This window comes from Nuphar pumila, chromosome 7 (genome assembly GCF_984573655.1).
Source record: "Nuphar pumila chromosome 7, dmNupPumi1.hap1.1, whole genome shotgun sequence".
NCBI classification, from domain to species: Eukaryota; Viridiplantae; Streptophyta; class Magnoliopsida; order Nymphaeales; family Nymphaeaceae; genus Nuphar; species Nuphar pumila.
In genome coordinates, this window is record NC_143255.1 from 14664715 (window position 1) to 14686515 (window position 21801).

Consider the following 21801-nt stretch of genomic DNA (forward strand, 5'->3'; position numbering starts at 1 on the left):
AAAGAAATACCTAGTGCAGTGGGAGGAAACAACAGAACCTATGTGGGAGCCAGCTTTTCGAAAGAACAACCGTTACCCGGCTGAAGTCAGGGCTTACCATGAAACAGATGGCACCGAGGAGTCAACTTTGAAGGGGGCCCCACAAAGTCAACTTTGAAGGGGGGAGCATGTTCCCTTGTGACTTACATTGTAAAGTTGTGTTTAAAGTCTGTTTTGCTTCCGTTGAGTCTGATGTAAGCTGCCCAGTTCAGGTTAATCAATACCTCGAAAGGGCGGCCCATATACTTGAACTGTAAGAGGTCTACAGGTTAAAATTGTGAATGAATCAAATGCGTTGAGCTTTCTTTTGTTCACCCTCATCGTGATTGTTTCTTGTGATTGCAATTCTTCTCCTTCTATTCTCTCTTGCTCTCTTTCACTCTGATTACAAGTTTCTACGATTGGCAAGTGAGCAATAAGTAGGCTTGTGACGGTAAAGAAGGATCATCGTGCCGCGCTGGCCTATTGAAGAAAATAGACCCGTGACAATTATGTTTATATGCTATACAATGGACGGCAGTGTTGCAAAAAGATAATAGCGAGCATATAATAGCAATCACACAAATAAAAACCATATAGATGATACTGGTAAGAATCATACGATCTTGACTAAACATTACACGTCTCTTGAGGATCGCATCACAGATTCCAATGCAATTTTTGTACATTCAACCATCTCATTGAAGGCGACTTCGTACTCCAAAATCACCATGGATCCACTGACAGAAGAGGCCTTGGATTTAAAAAAACGGTTCCTACAACTGTAACACCTCTTTCCATAACCATTTTTTACGAACTAAAGCCCACAAAAAAATATGTGAGTTTTATTCTATTCAAATAGGCTTCTACTCATTGCCGATCCCTCGTCTTGGAAAGCAAATCAGGTCATGCTGAACATGAGCTTTTTGCTCATGCCGACATCGTGGTCGTTTGTTTGCATTTTGGATGAATGCCACGTAGCATATAACTGTTCTGTTGGCTTTTTGACTTTTCAAAATACAAAACGGATGGCCACGATGTTGGCATGAGCAAAAAAGCCCATGTTCAGCATGACCTGATCAGATTCCATCGTCTTGGATGTTTGTTTCTCAACCTAACTTAATTCCTCTCATTGCCTAAGTGATCCATTGTCTTAGTACCTTTCTTGAATATTTTTTTTTTATCAATGTGGCTTTACTATATCTACCGATCTCGATTTGACCAACAGTTAAGCTGTATCAGTCGATACCCAGTTACTCTATATCGGCCAAAATATAAACGAAAAAACGTTACATGTCAATCAAAATGTGACACATGTTAAAACTATTAAAACAATATTTAAAAATATTAAAAATTTATTTTTAGTATTTTTTACATTCATTAAAAAAAGTCGATGATTATACATTTTACTTCTTCTCCAGCGTGTAGCATCCAACCTGTAGGGTTCACTGGGGGCATTGGGCCGGCCTGAGCCTGTTTAGATTGCGGCTCGTTAGGATTTAAGTGTGGCCCGACCTATTTAACGAGCTCAAGTTTGAAGAGCAGTTCATGGCCTGACCTATTGGCCCAACCAGTCAATGTGAAGCAGGCCCGGTCTGGCTCAACTCTGCCAAATTCTATTTGCAAATAGTAATAATTAATAAGTTTTCAACTTTCTATGTATCTAATTAATTATATTAAGTAAATAATAATAATTAGTAAGTTACTAGGTAATAGATATTTTTTTAATTTCTATATTATTATTATTTTTAAATAACTCAGTTTCATTGTAGTGGGTCAGATCCGAATGACATTTATAATGGGTCAGGTTTCAGCCTGGTACCTAACGAGACCGTGCCTGAACCTTAGCCCAAACCCGGCCCATGACCGGCCGAGTAGCTTGGCCCATAGGGCCGGTCGGCCAGTTGCCCACGCCTACGCAAACGTGAGTTCCCTAGTTTGTGACTATGCCTGAAACAAAGATTGGATCAACCGTGGTCCTAAATCTGTCCCTCCGCAACCCAAGCGCGATCTCCCTGCCCACTATAAATAGTTCCTCCCACAAACGCCCCAACTTCCCCTCTCGTTCGCTGTGGTGCAACGGCGTCCGATCGATCCGAGCGTGGATGAGCACAAATTCTTCCTTTGTCTCCTCCCGTTGCTTCCTCCTCCCCTTCCGATCCTGTCTTTTCCTCTTTCGATTTCGCTTGGAAGTGCGTCCGTGAAGGTTCTCTTTTTCTTCTGTATTGATCACGATAGTTCGGAGCGTAACGGCAGTAAATTTTGCTTTTTTTGATGAAAAATTCGTGAAATTTGGATGTTGTTGGGGATGAAATCGTGATAAATATTTCGTGATTTTGGGTACTTCGTTTTTGTGAGAGTTGCTTCTGTTAATCGAATCTTCAGTTTCTAGGGTTTATGTATATACCTTTTTTTTGTTCCTTTTTTTTATTGTGGTCATATAAAAATAAGGTGGATTTGTTTAGTTTTTTATTTTAGTTTTTCTTTTTCATTTTTTCGTATCCTGAATTTGGGGGAGAAAGGAAGCCCGAAGCACCTGTACTATTATTTCTTATGGAAATTCACTAGGGATTGAAGTTCTCTTCTTCTTCATCCTTTTTTTTTCCTTTTTTCGTTATGATTTTATGTTGTGAATGGGGTTTTAGATCAAGCTGCGGTGTTTGATGTATGTTTGGCAAATTTTTCTCACTAAGCATCAAGCTTGGTTGTTTTCTGATTCTGCATTTAATTGTGACCTGAATTCTAAAAAAAAATATGGTGGGGGTTTTATGTACGTGATCTCGTGTGTTTTGCATTGTTGTTGTTTGTCCTCGAGCTATGCGGCAGTGTGGTGATTGCAATTGCACGTTTTTCGGCAGTATATCCAGGTGAATTTCTGGAGGATCAGCTCGATATTAGCGGGAATGAGGCTTCAAGCTTTAAGGAATTTCGATGCATTTCCTCGGGCGGAGGAGCATCTGATGAAGAAGACGCAGTCCGGTGCACTCGGTATGCATGCCAATGTTCCAAATTTCTTTCTTTCCAAGATAAGCTATCCCGTGCGTATAAATATAAATATAAATATAAATATAAATATAAATATAAATATAAATATAAATATAAATATAAATATAAATATACACACACCAACCACAGGAAGGTCCAAAATCTACAACTGATGACTATGGGATGGCTCCCCTTCTCCAATGTTTGTGCGTTTCATTGACCAGACCTTATATATTTGTTCTTTATAATTTATAATTTATTTAGTAAGAAATATACTCCCGTGTTTTTTGAAACGTAAAAAATCAACGGCTCACAATGCATTTAAAACTTTACAATACAAGTATTTATTGTGGGCTGTTGATTTTTTAGCGTTTTCAAAAAACACATCTAAATATCAAAATTCATAATCTAAAACATCTCACTTACTAAATGAATGATAAAAATCAAATTCAGTGAAGGAATGCCTTCAATCATCATAGGTTTATAGATTTTGGACCTTCGTTTGGTTGGACGGTTCCCCTTCTCTATAGTCCTCCTATCATAGATGTGTAAAATTCCCATTCCAAGGAAAAAAAAACTCATCAAAAGGAGTTTTTTTCCGCAAAAACTACTGTTAGTGTGCTTTTTGTGCACCGCTAAAGGCCATAGGGATGCTCGTGCCATTATAAAATTGTAATGAGATCTGGCTCCCTTTTACAAAGCGCCGCTAAAGGGTCTTTTCCACTCCTTTTTGCACCAAAAGAGTTGTTTTAGTGTTTTTTTTTCCGCTGACCATCCATCAAGCGTGCTATGAACGGTCATCTTGATTAAGTAGGTGCTCAAGCACCTATTCATTAAGCAGCTAAGCTTTGCTCTCTCTCTATATATATGGTGCTGTACCTCCATACCTACATTTAAAAAAAATTGCCCTGCCGTACTCTATGTACATGTACCTGTACCTATGTGACATAGGCCTTTTTTAATCTAGCTTTTTTTTACTAGGTGCAGAATTTCTCCAGCTCTCCAATTGCATTTCTCTTCTTGAATTGTTGTAGTTTTTTTAGGGAGTTCCATATGTGAAAATGAGCTGACACAGTATGTTCTTGTCCTCTTTGTAGTTTCCGTAATCGGTCTATCCATCATGGCCACATTGTTCGTTCATGAGTTGAAGTATTATCTGACAATTGATAAAGTTCATCAGGTTTAAATCGTATCTCCCTTACTGTCACATATTTATGTGATCTTCTCATTGTTGTTCCTTTTGAGTAATCCCTGCAATGTTGTCCACTTTTCCTTTCTTGCATTGTGCCAATGTATAGGAGGCTCATGGTTGCTAACATTTATTTGATTCTAGCATGCGTTTGATTTTTTATACTCTCTCTGCATTGCCTGTATCTATTTGTCACAGATGTCTGTGGACGTGAAGCGTGGTGAGACTCTCCCAATCCATATAAATATGACATTCCCTTCATTGCCTTGTGAAGGTTTGTCAATTGAATTTTGACTAAATTTTGATCTCTCTTGTTTAGGTTACTTTTCTCCTTGTTCCTTTGTTGTCCTTGTCACGGTTGTGTATTTTCTGAATATAATTTTAGAATTCCAAAATATTTTCGCAGTTTTGAGCATTGATGCTATTGATTTGTCTGGAAAACATGAAGTAGACCTTGATACAAATATCTGGAAAGTAAGCTTTTCTCCATTGTAGTTGCTATAGGTTTGGATCTTTATATTCTTTGTATTTTTGTCTTGTTAATTCTTTCATTTTCCCTCATTTTCTAGGTAAACAATAACAAAAACGTCAAAAATATCCATAACAATGAAAGTGCTAGTTTCTGTAGGATAGGGTAGGAGAGTGCAAACTGTGGGACAATGAAGGATGATTACAACTGCTTTTGAAGCGTTTATCATGTTATGGTTTGTAAGATATTGTATGTTTGTAATTAGAAAGTTAAAGCATGTTCTTAGGGTTAACCTTACATCAAGTTTTCTGGTTTTTTTATGTGAACTGTAAATTGATAGCTCTGTTAGGAGCCCCTAGCCCATAGTTTTTTTGCTACACTTTGCTATATGTGGGTGGGTTCAGGTTGACGTGTATGGGTCTTAGTGGATGTGTATTTGTGTGGCTTTCTAGCTTTGTTATATATATTATTGAAATTTTTATTAGAGCAGGAAAAGGACAGAGACATGCAAGGGTGATAAAGAATCATCCCAAACATGCAAGCACATTTTGAAACTATAGATGTTCTCCTTTGGACTTGATTGGAGTTTAAACATGCACTCTAATATTACAAAAACAAAGACAAATGGTAGTGAGTTACAAATATGTAGCACATTTGAAACATTATATAGAATTTTGGGTTTTATTTGATTGAAATTCTGCTTCTCTTTTAAAGGTTTTATCGTCAGCCTTCTGGTTTTGAATGTTGACATGCTAAAATGAAACATGTAGTTAATAGTGCATCTAGAACTTTTGAATGTTATTGTTTTCCCCTTTCTTTCTATTTTCCCATAAAATTTGTTCCATTCCCAATGCTCTTTCTGCAGCTTCGCTTGGACAAATATGGACACATTATTGGGACGGAATACTTGTCTGATCTAGTGGAGAAGGAGCATGCAACCCACAAGCATGGTAATATTCATAATAGACAGCATTACATCACTTTTTGTCAAGATAACTTGTATAAGGCACACTTTATCTCTCACTGTTGTGATTCATCTTTGAAGCCTTCATTAACTAATCTTTTAAGTACATTACCAGATAGTTTGGTTCTCTTTAATTTTAGATTTTTTCTGTGAAAAGTCAAGTATTTGTTAGAAGCTTAGTTGTCTATATTATTCATTAACTAATTATCCATAATTACTTATGGGTATGTTCTTGATTGCATGATGTTGAAGTTGAGAGTTGCCTCAGACCAGTGTGGGCTTGAGCGGTTCAATCCAAGACTAACCTGAATATGTGAGGTGATCCTAATTTTGATCCACATTTTGTAATACAGATTAGATTTATATTAGTCATTGAATGTACAATTCACTTGCATTGAAAGGGTATTTTGGAGAAATAACCTTTTATGGTTTGAGAGTGAATTCGTTCAAAGTACTTCAAATGGATCTAGTTGAGTTTGGACCATGACCTAATTTTATGTATTTGTATTGAGTATGGTTCTAGGGCTCTTCGGTTGGCAGTGAGTCTTGATTCTGATTTGATAAGGACCATATCAAGCTTAACTAGATTAATCCTTATTTATATATACATGGATCAACAAGAGGCATGTTTCCTTGTCCCTTTGAAATCATATTTAATTAAAGAGCGATGTGTGGAAGAGTGGAATTAAAAAGAATTTTGTTTATGGAAAAAAAATGTGGATTGGACTTTGGGACCAAAGACAAGAAATGATCTAGGCTTGTTATAGTCGGTCTCTGCTGGTAAGAGTGTTCCTTCGATGACTTGTACCCATTAGTAGCAAAAAGGCTCCCGTTTATCCGAGGTTACCTTCCTAGGTGAAGTTCTCTTTCTCTCTCTCTCTCTCTCTCTCACGCACACACATCTATCTATCTATCTATATCTATCTATCTATCTATATATATATATATATATATATATATATATCACTGTCACCGATATTGGCGATATTTTTAAAATATTGTGAGAAATACTGATATTTTAAAGTAGCCGATATTAAAGGTAATATCTCGCGATATTTTCAAAGTATCGCCTGAAGACAAAATATCATGATATTATTGTGATAATACCGTGATATTTTTGGAAAAACTATTTTTTTTTAAGTTTGCATTTCCTTTTTTTTGTTTCTGTTATATTTTAAAACCTTTAAAACATGTTTCTTTATATTTTTGAAAGAAAAATAATGGAAAACTTATTATTTTCTTAGCCTTTTTGTTGTTATTTATATTTTTCCAATTTTTTAAATTCTTGAGCTATTCTCAAGATTTATCAACTTTTGAAAATCTCTCCAAGAAATACCCTAGCCAAGAAATTACCTTTAACGATACAGGTAACTATGATATATATATATATATATATATATATATATATATATATATATATATATATATATATATAGAGAGAGAGAGAGAGAGAGAGAGAGAGAGAGAGAGAGAGAGAGAGAGAGAGAGGTGTTCCCCAAGTTTTGGTGTGCCCCAAGTTCAAGAACACCTCTTTCATGCAAGTTAACCCTACAAATGTGTTAAGCATAGTTTGTTTGCTAAGAATCATACCTTGGATTGTGCTTTTCAGAAATAAGATCATGATTTTTTAAGCTATCAAATTTTGGCACATTGTAAGCCATTGATTTTTCATGCCTTAAAAAATCCTTGTTACACATCGCAATGATAGAAAACATGCTTTTTATTAAAAACCTTGTAGATCACATATGTAGGGTTGTTTGAAGTTTTAACCATCTTATATTTCGATTGGGCAATTTAGGGCTAGGGCACACCAAAACTTGGGACACACCATCTGGTTTCTCATATATATATATATATCATAGTCATTTGTATCATTCAAGGTAATTTGTCGATGAGGGTTTTTCTTGGAGATATTTTCAAAAAGTGAATTTTCTTAGGAAAATCTCAGAAGCTATGAATAATAAAAATAAATAAATAATAGGTTTTATTACTTTTATAGTATTTTCTTGCAAAAATATAAAGAAACAATTAGAAAAGGCTTTATGATATAAAAGAAAAAAAGATATGTAAATTTTGTGGATCCCTATTTGTTGGAAAGATTTTTTTGAAATGGATTTTTAAAATGGATTTGGATATTGACTCTGCTAGACAAGGGTTCTCTTCTTTAAGAATACAAGTCTTTCTTTGGTGAGCAGGGATCAACTGATTTAGGGGTGCAGTTTTTCGTCTTATGGTTCCTAGCGTGCGATATGATGCACATCGACCCGTTCTTGTAAAAAAACATGAGGTTGATGGTGTGGGGCACCACCAACACTCGAGAATATGAGAAACGGATAAAATGTGAAAATTAAAAATTAGAAATTAAATATGCCCCAATAAATAAAATAAAATAAAACAATAAAACTAAATGAAGAGTGGGAGCTTACCACGAGCTTAGATATCCCTCTTATGACCCCGATGAGAGCAAGGCGAATCTGACAAGGCTTCCACAGGATTGAGGCTCTAAAGGGTTCGGGTCCAGCATGGTAGACCCAATGGGACAACAATTCTAGGCCTAGAAGATGGCTAGTGACTTGGCAGGGTGAGGGCATAAGGCTAGGTTGATCTCTCACAACAACGGTACTCTCACACTCAGGTTCTAGATGTTGAGAGGCTGAAAAGACCCCTATTTATAGTTTTTATGATGGATTTTGGACCCTAATTGATGGATACTAGATCCAGGTATCTAGATCTGCTTGCTGTACAATAGCCTCACTCTAATTGGTTGATGATTTGAGGTGGCACTCTGATCGGTTGGTGGGTTGCTTAAAGGATTAGAAACAAGGTTTTTGGTAAGCTAAGAGGATAGGTTTTGGCTTATGGAAGGCCTAATCACGAAATCCTAGGCTTTTGGAAGGTTGTGCTAAGGCTTATTACTGCACGTTCCTGGGCCAAAATTGTAACGACCCCAATTGACGCTAAAAAAATAGTGATTTTTTTTAAACAATTAGGAAAAACCTCTCAAGGACTCGGGGTACATTACAAATTTAATACAACCAAACCACAAATCATTCTATGCATTGAATCAACTTGAAGTAATAAATGAGCTTCATTAATAAAATCAATAAGTCAAAAAGTTTAGAATATCAAAATCGACTATATCAAAATCATGCCATCTAGTCAGAACCAGACACCAGTCACAAGTCTCTCGTATCTTCCAGTCAGCCAGTCCAAGACATCACTGAGCATTTGAGCATTTGTGCCTGTAAAACAGTTTTAAGAAAATGGGTAAGAACCGAAGTCTTCGTACAATTTTTTCTTAAAATTCAACAGTAAAAAAAAACATAAATTAATTCATGCATAAATTTCAGAGGAAATCACAAGTAATAACTTACCACAATCATATTACCATTCAAGCATTCAACAAAATATCATGCAGAATCAAATATGCATAGATGCATGAAATAATACTGTTTAGTAAAATATACATGATTTAATGCACATGCATGAATAACTTACTAAGCTATTTATTAGAGTTGCATTTGCATGTTTCCTAACAAATCGACCATGCCGAAGACATCTGCTCTGTCAGATTTGCGAAAAACTCCGAAGCACCTGTTCACTCACAGTAGGCTGGTGTTAGGCAGCTACTACTTTTCCTATATATATATATGTGTGTGTGTGTGTGTGTGTGTGTGTGTGTGTGTGTATGAAAAAAGAATTGTTGCAATCTTTTGTACGTACAAATGATTGAGCAAATCTGTTTCTTATTTTTGGTGTAAATTTGACCTTGTAGATATGATCTATGTGGTCCATTGTGAGGATTGACATATAGATCACTAGATTCCAACAAGTGGGTTTTCTGTCCATCAAAAAATTGCCAAACATAAACTATGTCACATGGATACGGATGCAGGAAAGGAACACAATGCGGACATGCATGATCTCCATAGTTCATTTGTGGAGAACATATATTGGATGAGGAAGTCGATGGTAAGATAGGTTTCTAAAAGAATGAAAAAAAGAAGCCAATGGTTTATATTGCACCAAAACTCAAGGTTTTAAAACTCGCCGAGTCAACTCGTTGACTCGGCTAGCGCGCCTCGGCTCGACCCTCCAGCGAGTCAACCCGGCAAGGCAAACTCGGTTTGCCAAGACTCGGGCTGACTCAGATTGACTCGGCCGGGTTTTGGGATGTTTGAAATTTGATTTTTGAGTTTCAAATTACAGTTTCGAAATATATAAGTACATATATTTTAACAAGGGTTACCCCCAGATTTTGTATAAAAAAGAAAATAAAAATCATTTAAAGATAAAAAATCATTTAAATCCATAGAATAAAATCGTCATGCTGTTGGAACTACTGTTCACCCAGTGCTATCAACTTATTCTAGCAAAATATTTTAAATAAATGATTCTCACTATATATGGAGGGTCAAATGTGTCTATAGGAAGTCACATTTAGGTTTCATCATCCATTTGTTATGTGAACAAGCATTGTACAGATTCAAATATTAGTAGTCTTTTTATAGTTGTGCCATTAATATATTTCCTGCATAGTTTTCATACATGAGAAAATTGCTTATTTATGTTGATATTGGGCATTCTGTAAACTTTCAATGCACATATACCCCTATTTTACATTTATGGATTTGTTAGAGAGGGAATTGAAACTTTTAAAACAAGCTAGCATATATGATTGGCCATTTTAGGAACCCTAGGTAGTAGCAGACTGAACTCATGGTGACCACATCCTCTAATTCAAGTCATGAATTAGTCAAAGTGCTTGTATAGATATCAAATTCAAGCAAACCTCTATAGCTCTTTGCAGTTGTTTTTATATTCTTACAGACATTTGGACAGTAGTGATACTGTCTCTTGGAACGTTAGCAAGTGGGAAAAATGTAGTGCCGTGTTGATTACAGTTATGGCAAAGAAATAGAAAACTAGAATTGCCTCCTTGCCTATTCCTTTGCTATTCAAAGTACATTTCCAGAATGTGGCTAAGAAATGGACTTAATGATTATCCACTCCATTGATATTCCATGATGTGCCTTATGTAGAGGTTATAAAATGAATATCATTATATGAGGGCACATATTTGTCCATATCTCCTTTCTGCATGCCATATTAAGTCATTCTGCAAACCTTTATATGTTTAAATGACAATTTATATATTGTTTTTCTTTTAAAATCAAAAGTTAACAAAACCCGGTCCGAGTCACCGAGTTGACCCGCCGAGTCACGAGTCAATAAAGAACAAGTCGAGTCCCGAGTCACTGGGTTTTAAAACCTTGCCAAAACTTTTCAATGGAAAAAAATCACACTTTTTGATTGAAACAATTGGATCCAAAGCATGTTTCCTAGTAAGTAAATCGTGATATAGATTGCATGAAATAGGTGTTCTTGACCCTGGGGCACACCAGGGCACAGCAAAACATGGGGAACACCATCTAGTTTCTCTCTCTCTCTATCCCTATATATATATATATATATATATATATATATATATATATATATATATATAAGGGATGGGGTGGAGGGATTCAATCAAGACGAATTTAATTCTGGGATTCTTGAAATCCCTTTCAAAACAAGGGATATTCTGATCCCTGATCGGTTTGTTGAAATAAGATTCAGCAAATTCCAGTTTTTGTGAATTTTAGGCTTCCGGAAATATGGGGATAAGGATTGCAGTATTGTGACAATCCTAGATTATAAATTTCTGGTGGCAAACTAGCCCTTAGTGTTACTTTGGAAACTTTTCTGAATAATTCGTTGCCTTTTGGTGGTGTTCCAACCATAGATATAATCTTCTTTTTCTAGTTTCTTTTGCTGATGTGTGAGAAACCTTGATTAAGGAGGCAAAATTTTCTTTTGTAAATGAAGCAGAACTAGAACAGGAATTTTGTTTGTGTATAAAAAAGATAGAGACTACACTGACATAATTTAATATAACATCATACTAGACCAGAAGATTGGTGCTGGTAACATGGCTATTGTCAGTGTTTAAAAACTCGCCTAGTCGACTCAGCTCTATTCAGCCAGTCACCTGATCAAAAGTGTGAATGATCAGGATTTTTACAAGACTTGGCCAAGTCAGCCGAGTTTTCATATGACTCGGCTGCACCAGCTTATGACAGCTGAGTCATATAAATGTACATTATTTTTATTTATTTATTTATGTATATGAGTATATAATTTATGTATTTTACATAATATATGTGTATGTACACTTATATAATTGTATATCATATATGCACATATATGCAACTCTCTCTCTCTCTCTCTATATATATATATATATATATATTCTATCCATTTAAAATTTAACATGACCCGGCCGAGTCGATTCCCTAGTCACTGGGTTTTAAAACATTGGTTATTATTGCTTATTTTTCGTCTTCTATCATGCCCTTTTTCTGTTTTATAATATTTCATTCAATGACTTCTTAGTTATCTATATTGTGCCTTTGGGATATATAGATGCAAATCTTTTATTGATTGTACCTTATCTACTGAAGCTTTGCATTTTTGAACTTCATGGTTTCTGACTTGCACATCATGGCTCGTGTGTTTGTTTTTTAATTTTTTTCTTTATCTCCTATTTTGTTCTTGTTGCTGTAACAAATCTGCATTGCTAAGAATTGCATATCTCATGAAAAAGATTTCCAGGGTCAGATGATGATAAGGATCATGGTGATTCTTCTCATCACACGCATACCCATGCTTTGTTCAAAGATGCTGAGGAAGTGATAAAAAATGTGAAACAGGCATTGGCAAATGGTGAAGGATGTCGGGTATTTATGAAGGAGATATCCTCCTTTTTTTATGACTTGCTGCAAAAGTGGATTTTGTACTTGTTTAACAATTCATGATCAAAGATATAGGTTTGGCTTCCAACAGGTTTATGGAGTTCTTGATGTTCAAAGAGTAGCTGGGAACTTTCACATTTCTGTTCATGGATTGAGTATTTTCGTCGCACAGCAGGTTTGTGATTGCTTTCCCTAAATGGCTTTGAACTCCTGAAAATGTTCTTTTCATTTTTCATATTGCTAGGTTGGATTACTTTTTGAGAGGTTCTTTATCTTTTTTTGTTACCTTGGCCAAATTTCATTCCCATTAGTGGTATCACTTGCAGCTAATAGTTACTGATAAATTTGGAATTCTATGGGCTATCTGTTCCTTTGCACTGAATCTGGTAACTTTCATCTGAATATTACTGAAGTGACTGATAGTATTTGGTATTTATACTTACATAGCGAAGAAATTGTGACAACATCAAAATATCTGTGGCCATGAACCTTTGGAATGCTGAATTTTTACCTCAGCTGCTTAGATGGACTAATGAGCAAAATGGTGTAACCTTGTCATGTTACAAAGAAGCATTTTTGTTTACAAATAGACCCTGATCTAAATAGAGTTCTGTTTCAATGTCAAATATGAACTTAATCATATATGCCCTCATTCCAGACACTAATATTTTTTGTTGAAATCTTACTGCTGCTTATTATTTCATATTTTGGATTTTATCTAGTTCGTGCTACAAGAATTGTTCATGTCCTATCCTAGCGTGCTTTTGAATATATATATTATAGGGCCATTAGAATATGAGAACTATCGTGTGAACTGAGATTTTCACATTTTTTTTGTTCTTTTCTTTTAATTATGATTAGATGGATGTGATCTACATGATTGGTTTTATAGGGACCCAGTGTTACCATATCGTATGATACGGTACGATACTTATTGTAACTTTGGGGGAAATGAATACGATACACACCTGTATCTCGATATGGGTGCGTATTGTAGCTATATCGAGTGTATTGTGCATACACCCCGATATAGGGTGTATCTTACAATACACAATCATTGCAATTTTAAGTTGCACTCATTTCTTTTTTTATTTGAAACATATAAGGCCCCTTAGGATGAGTTCATGTTCATTCCTAAAGAGCTTGAGGGTGATTTGTTGCAAGAAGAAGAATATGATGATCATAATCACGATTGACATTATCTAGTTCGTTTTTGTTTGAATTTTGAAAAAATTTGGTGATGAAAATTTTTAAGTACTGAGAAACACTTTTTGATTTTGTTTTTGTTTATGTAAACATGCACTATTATGAATCTTGTGACTTGTTAGCTTAGTTTTGTTGTTTAATATGCATAGCATTTCATAGTTTGCATTTTTCTTGTGAGATATGCATGTTCATAGCATATTATCTTGACTATTGAATGTTCAAATCTCTTATGCAGTTCAGAATTGTTTCATATGTGATATATGGTTTTATTTATCATTGTTTCTTGTGTTACAATTTTTTTTAGAAAATTTCATGATTTTTTTCTGAATTTTTAATTTTTGGTTTTTTGTTAAAAATATGATTTTTTATGATATGATATGTATCTTATTTTGGGACGTCCGATACGGGTTACGATACACTTTTTACAACCTTGTAGGGACCAGCTCTTGAATCATCTAACTATGATGCATAAGCAGGAATTTTTAAGGTTTGAAAACCAGCGGTTTAGAATTTTCATAAGTATTCAACTATCCAAATCTTGTGTTTTTTGTCGAAAATACATGATCCAGCACTTGATTCCTAGCTAGTTCACCATGCTGAACACATCTGCAGGGTCAGATTTGCAAAAAAAAGTGTTGGAAATGCCTAGTTTACATGGTCGAGAGAGAGAGAGCGCATGCCAAATGGGGTTTTTAGGCTTCTTCATTTTATTTTTAATTTTGACCGTATCGATGTGATCTACATGCTCTATTTTATAGGGATCTACTCTTGGAGCATTCGATTCTGATGCATGGGTAGTTTTTTATAAGGTTCGAAAAATCAACAGCCCAAAATCTTTGTAAAATTTCAAGGCTCCAAATATCATTTTTTTCATCGAAAAAGCATGATCTGGGTGTCGATCTTAGTAAATGACCATGCTGAACACTTCTATATGGTTTCAGAATTGCGAAAAAACACCGGAAGACCCGAAAAACCAATTTAGCATGCTTTCATCACTATATATATATGTATGTATATAAATCTGTGTGAATGTGAGTGTGTGGATATGAATGCATGCATGCATGCTTGCATGTATGTGTGTATTTACCATCATTTATGTTTTTGAAGAAATCTTATATAGCCTCTCATTATTTCACATGATGGATTTTCTTTAGTACACTTTATTTTTGTTGATGGACATTTACACTCCCACATTGTTGAGCTAATGATTTTTTAAATGATCAATCCCCAAAGCTGTTCTGTTCCTTTTTCTTGGTTAGTCTTTTGGTGTTCTCATGGTAAATGTCTTACATGATCTGATTTTTCCTGTTTGCTTTATCCTCTCTTTTCATCACAGATATTTGATGGATCAAGTCATGTCAACGTAAGCCACATAATTCATGATTTGTCTTTTGGTCCGAAATATCCCGGAATTCACAATCCACTTGATGGTACTAAACGCATTCTTATTGATGCAAGTGGCATATTCAGATACTATATCAAGGTTGGTGTCTTTGATATTCGTTATTATATGATTTGTTTCTGTTTAGCTTTTTTATCTGTTGGGAAGACTGATAATTTCTGTGTTCGTTATCAGTTACATATATACAAAATCATTAGGAGTTCCAATTCTATAGTCTGTGCGTGCATGCATGTAGTTTGTATACTTGTATTTGAACAAACTTTACTTGCCAAGAAGCAAATTTCTAGTAAAGCTCTAAAAGCTGATTAAAAAGAAACAAATACAACAAGAAAAAGAAATTTAGCTTGCATCATTACAAACCATTTAGATTTTATGTGTCGCATAAGTAATTACAAAAGAATTAGTGTTAGTGGACGAACATGCCATAGTAAAAGAGTTTGTATTCAAATTACTTGACACAAAACATGTTTTGATATGAAAGAGACTATGTAGGGTGTTAATGTAGGCAATCAAAGCGTTAAGAAAGTCCAATGGTTCTTCAGTTTCCTTCTAGGTTGCAGAACACTGCTTTTGCAGTAATAAAAATCTGGTGAGCATGTGTGTTACTAAGATGTGGATTTGAATAATATGTCATGTGCTTGGCACTGGACATGGCCATTCACCAGAATTGTAGATTATGTGGTGCTTAGCATAGCAATGAGACACAATATCTGGTAGCAAAATGGTGCAAGGCGTGCAAGGCATGGGTTGTTGGGCATGCAATGTAGCATCTAAGGGGTACAGAAAGTCCAACGTGCCCAATAATGCACAAGCCATGTAGGAGTCGATGGACTCTCTCTCTCTCTCTCTCTCTCTTGCGCATGCACATGCACTTACACATTTGTAGCACAAAGGGTTGCACAGGTCATATGTGAGTTGAAAATGCTCAATGGGCATTATATAGGCTGTTGTTGGAATTGCGTTAAGAGTGCTAATGATCGACATGGTCATGTGGTTCTAAGGGTGTAGAGATGTGAACAGGTGCTCAGTGGAATGGATCATCAAGGATGACTTTTTGTTTGGTTGGTGACACTAGAAGCATAACTTTAACAAACTACTTTAGAATTATGGATGACCCTTCATCATCATCATCCAACCAAAGTGGCATCACAGGAGGCTAGGTATGTGGGCAGACTTACAAGGTTGGGTTGCCATTTATGCACAACAGTGCATATGTTTTTAACAAGGCATCAGGTTGCAAGCCATGCCCCTAGTTGATCGATTTGTCCCTGCAAGGAACCTCGAAAGGCTAAAACATGCTTTTGAAGCAAATGTGCACAAGGAAAATTAAGAAAGGAAAGACTTTCTTGGTCCACAAGATGAAAATGACCTCAAGTACAACGTACTTGTCCCAGCCATGGGTGTAACGTGTCCTAGGACACAAAAGACAGGACTTAGTGTGACTCAACTAGGATGTGATTTCAACCGTGTTTGACTTGGTCAATTCAGGCCAATCATGATGAACATGATCAACAATGCATCTAAGTATAAAATTGTTCATTTTATTTTTTTTACATTTTCATTATTTTTAATGATTTTTTTGTCTTAATAATGTGGAGTTTAACTTTTAAACCATATATTTGTAGTTTTAGACTTCAAAAGTTTGAATCTTATCCAATCAAAATATATTGTTGTATAAAAAATGAATACTTTTTATATAAATTAAATATTAAAAGTGTGTCCTGCATCCTAAGTTTCAAAAAAATCATTTACCCATGTCTCATATTTGTATCCATATCCATGTGACAGGTTAGCATGTTGATGCCTACTAAAAGTTCAACCACACCAATCTGCCGATTTATCTTGCTCACACACATGCATGCATGTGTAACATTTTAGTGGTTTTTCTTCAAAACTAGTAAAACTGCAAAAAATATAAAAAGGCAATTTAACTGTATTTTATCAAGGACATTTTAGGACAGCCTCTTCATGGGTTTGGACAATGTTATGTGATGAATAAGATGGTGTTTTTCTTTTCTGTCCCTTAATGGATAAGCTTGAATGCCCTTTTGTGTAGATTGTTCCCACTGAGTACAGACACCTTTCAAAGGAAGTCATTTCAACAAATCAGTTCTCTGTCTCAGAATATTTTTCCCCAATGCGTGAATCTGATCGGACGTGGCCAGGTTTGTTTTTTTATCTTAATCTGTGAATTGTCCTGTACTTGGTTTACATTTTTGACTGTTTTACATGTGTTGGATATGCAGCTGTTTACTTTTTGTATGACCTTTCGCCTATCACTGTAACAATCACAGAAGAGCGCCGCAGTTTTCTTCACTTCATAACACGGCTTTGTGCAGTGCTTGGTGGCACATTTGCCATGACAGGTCTGAACATCTCTGTGAAGCTTTTTATGTCTAAAAATCAATTTTCTTATCTTAAATTTGTTTCCTTCCCCCCATTTGTAATTGGATTCATATTTTAACTCCTAAGTGCATCCTCTATATATGTTTTACATTGTGTTGTTGCTGGGAAAGACATAAAAAATCCTGCTTGTCCGTGTCTAGACCTTATATGAGCAATAATTGTCATATGGATTCATCTTTTATTGTAACTTTGTATGGTTTTCTTAATTGAATGCATGACTTGCTTGCACATGCAGACCAAAAAAGAGCTACAAGAAAAGTATATGATTTTATTATCTTTTTACATTAGCTCCATACAAATAAAAGGTCGGTTTTGCCATGTTGTTAACACAGTTGTTCATAATAAAAAAGAATGAACATCACATGAAGTCTTGTTTGATGTGATAAATGCTACAAGATAATTCATCCTCTTGTCATTTTTCTCTATTTGATAAAAAATCAGACGTGATGGAAATAAATCCCTTAATTGACATCATCTATATATCATGGAAGATTGTTTGCAAAGTTAGATGTTAGGTGATCCTTGCACCTGCTAATATATGTGAAACATTCTTCAGCATTGTTGGAAATACGATATGAAAGCAGAAGTGGAAATGAGTAGGAAACAACGTGGAAACAACTAGGACGCTATGTGAGAATGAATAGAAAGCAAATATAAGACTTGTTATTAGCAAAGAATCATATGTAATAATATAAAAAAAAAAAGCAAGGCAAAAGAGAAGTGATTTGAGAAATGTTTGGTCCTAATATGCAGGAAGCAGTCTTCCCACTGTTGAGACGTGCACTTGCCTATGCTTCTCCCTCTTAAGGGGAAGTGTGGCATTTCACACTTTAGAAGATCACTTCCTGGCCACCTAGGCGCTTTCAGTATCTATGGTTTGATCTAGATGTATTGGGAGACGGATAGCTTCAGGCGAGTTCTTTGTATTAGCAATAAGCATCTTTGCAAATCTCATTAGGGACATCAAACTGTCATTATATAGTATGATATTTGATGACTTTTAGGGCATTTTACAATAATGTTGCTAAAAATTACTAAATTATAATAGTAATAGTATGAAATATTGTAACAAGAAAACTGTGTGTGTGTGTCTATATATATATATATATATATATATATATATAGAGAGAGAGAGAGAGAGAGAGAGAGAGAGAGAGAGAGAGAGAGAGAGAGAGAGAGAGAGAGAGAGAGAGAGGATGCCCCCATCAGACGAGCGCGCGGCGTTGATCAACGTTGCGTGCTTATTTTGCACTAAAAGGGTTTTCAGCGGGGGATCGCGACCACCACCAAAGGCCTTACAGGCATTTTGCATTTCTGCGTGTAAGGCCTTAGTGGCAGTCGTGACCGCCGCTAAAGGCCCTTTAGGCAGACACACAGCTCACGACCACGTGTCTGCCTGTTAGATGGTTACACCCCGTCCACTGGTACTCTCTTTCATGGTAGCTGCCTATCACTTTTCTGACCTACTGCCAGCCTACCGCGAGTGAGCGGGTGTTTTGAGGTTGATTTTCTAGGAAAAGACACTTTGATCATGTTTTTTCGATAAAAATATGTTTTTTAAGCTTTGAATATTTATGAAAATTTTAGAATGATATTTAAACCTTATAAAATCTTCTTGTGTGTCAGAATCAGATGATCCAAGACTCGATTCCTATAAAATCAAGCATGTAGAATGCATCTGTACGGTCAGATTTAAGCAAAACATGGAAAAAACCTTTCAAAGCCTGGTGGTAGACAGCTACCACCTACTCTCTCTCTCCCTTTCTCTCTCTCCATATATATATATATATATATAGAGAGAGAGAGAGAGAGAGAGAGAGGTCCTAGTTTATCTGTTCTAACTGTCATAACCAGTTTCAAAAGTAGTTTCAGGTGTTTTTCTCTTAAGCCTTGCAAAATTTCTCTATGGCTTTGGTGGGAAACACGTTATGTACTCTTCATGTTCAGATGGGTTTTTAGAGGGATCTAAAAATCAAAGGCTCATATTCCACCATACAGGGGCGTAGCTAGGATTCATGTGAGGGGGGGGGGGGGCAAACAGGGGTGTAGCAAAAAGAATTTTATTTGTGTGATAGTTTGGGGGTTCGGGGGCAGCGCCCCCCCAAATTTTTTTTTTGAGATAAAATAAAAATGGCTACAATTATTAATAAAAATCTATTTCATATGGACAAATCAAACTATTTGCTGCAGTCAGGGCTGGGCTAAAAAATGGATAAAAATCTATTTCATATGGAATCAGGGCAGGGCTAGGACTGGGCTTTTAAAAAAAAAAAAATTAACTGTTTGGGGAGGCAGGACTGGGCTACAGCCCAGTCCTGCCCCCCCCTAGCTACGCCCCTGCCACCATAACTTGTTTAAAAGAGCAAAGGCTCATAGAGGTGATTGATGATTACTGGGCTTGTTTGTTTAAAAGAGCAAAGGCTCATAACCCCTGGCTATCAAAATGACAAACCACACACAGAGGTGGCCCATGATTCATGCAGAAAACATATAACGATCTTTGTAGGCTCATCCTTGGATAGGCCAAGGGTTCATTAATCATAGTTTCCCCTGTACTGGTTCCCTTTTTTCTTCAAAGTTATAATTGGTCCTGCATATATGAGATTTAGTTTGTTGATGGTTAGCTTCTCTTGATGGGATATTATATATCTGTATTTCCTGTGTTCTGATTTTCAACTGGTGGATTTTAATATCAAATTTATGGATTTTCAACAGGGATGCTCGACCGCTGGATGTATCGAATTGTTGAAGCAATAACAAAATCAGATGCTGGAAGCTTTCTTCGTTGATCGATGATTATGACTGGCAGTCAGTTTGCATGTAAAACTGCTGGCTCCACAAATCATTCCTGCAGTAAGTTTTGGTGGAGAGCTTGCTTACAAATTGCAAGGTTCTACTCTAACAGGCGAAAATTGCCCATCTGGCTCAAGTTCTCCATTATCGTATGACATAGAGTCATCCATCTTTCGCATCTGTTGAACATAATACTAGTTTGCTCCACTCCTATATAAACTTCATTTTGTTTTCAATGCCTCCAGCTTGTTATCATGCAACTCGGTGTTTTGACTGCTAGAAAGTTTTCATCATATATTTTCCGGTGCTTTTCGTATTATTCCCCGGCGGTTTCTATAATGCAACAATGAGCCCTTCAGTGACGTATGGAAAAATGATAAAGAACTTTGTTTGGAGAGTCAAAGTTTGTCCAACTGTGACAGTGTGCATTCTAATGGGTTTAAAACTCTGATAATTGGATTTTTATCATGACAATAGAGTTCTCTTTTAGCTATTACCAATGGGATAGTTTGGTTGAATGATATTATTTTATTCCTATTACATGGTGTTTCTTTCTCTTATATATTCACAAATATTTGCAAATTTTTTCCTTTGAAGAGTGCATTTTTAGACGTGAGATACTTATACATGATGGTGATTATTCAGCCATTTTTTAGTGCTTGGTGAAAGCGCAGCTTTTACTCCAAAGGGGTTAGTATAGTTGGAGCATGCCTAGGCTGTCAGACGGTCTGTTGGGGTTCGACTCCCACTGGGTGTGAGGATACTACCCCTGGTGTTTTATGCTGCTGGGATGGTGGCGTTGTCTCCAGTTCTGGATGCGGTTTCCCCAGGCAAAATATGGAAAAAATGGGCCACTTTTATTTGGTATTAACAGGTAGTGTGCAAAAGCGGTTTTAACATATGAGACGATGAACTCAAAATGCTACCTGCTAATGGTCAATGTCAGGCCAAAAGAATGGATTGCCACATTGAGTCATAGGATTTTGAAAAATGTCTTTTCCACATAAGATGGTTTATGATCCAAAGATGAAAGAAGTGTTTTTTTGAATAGGCGGAGATGGAAGATCCTACCAATAATCATCTTATCCCCTTTGTTGGTGCTGGATAGTTGCATAAACCTACCAACTAAGCCATATGGTCTTATCTGACCCACTGGGTTTGGACTAGATCTGGGCATACCCTGGTCAGAATCAGGCCGACCTGTGCCACTGGCTGCCATACTCTAGAATTGTGACTGTGTGGGGGCTTGTTGCTGTATTTTCAGGGCTGTGATTAGGTCAATTCTAAGTGCATCTGATAACAAACCTTATTTACAATTATCATTTCAGCCTGTTCTTGATCGGATAGGGTTCTGTATACGTGGTTCTTATATGTAAAATTTTGGTCCATTTAAACCAGTGCAAAACTTGCAACACGAAGCAGATCCAATTGGTTGGACTTTCAGCATGAGGCTTGAAACAGGTGGCAGCAGGATGTGGATCTCTTAATTGGCACCCTAATGGATGTCGATCTTTCAAATACTAGTCGAATCTTAACAATTACATCTACAGGCGTGCACCCGTGCGCACACATTTT

General features: G+C 36.1%; 1 protein-coding gene across 1 annotated transcript; it reads left to right on the plus strand.

Annotated features, from left to right (window-relative positions):
• Positions 1-2076: 2076 nt before the first annotated feature.
• LOC149831230 (uncharacterized) lies at positions 2077-20766 on the plus strand. Its single transcript, XM_090012015.1, has 12 exons — positions 2077-2224; positions 2877-3006; positions 4101-4183; positions 4391-4466; positions 4599-4666; positions 5527-5611; positions 12280-12404; positions 12511-12594; positions 14962-15108; positions 17084-17192; positions 17274-17393; positions 20149-20766. Exons 2-12 carry the CDS (start codon positions 2922-2924, stop codon positions 20220-20222), a joined length of 1056 nt encoding a protein of 351 aa, XP_089868141.1. The 5' UTR covers positions 2077-2224; positions 2877-2921; the 3' UTR covers positions 20223-20766.
• Positions 20767-21801: the final 1035 nt, after the last annotated feature.

Bases quoted from the DNA above. Each gene is read 5' to 3' on its own strand.
- LOC149831230 (XM_090012015.1), top strand. From the start codon at position 2,922: ATGAGGCTTCAAGCTTTAAGGAATTTCGATGCATTTCCTCGGGCGGAG. The intron at 15,109-17,083 runs GTTGGTGTCTTT...CCTTTTGTGTAG, and splicing joins TATTCAGATACTATATCAAG to ATTGTTCCCACTGAGTACAG. The intron at 17,193-17,273 runs GTTTGTTTTTTT...TTGGATATGCAG, and splicing joins ATCTGATCGGACGTGGCCAG to CTGTTTACTTTTTGTATGAC.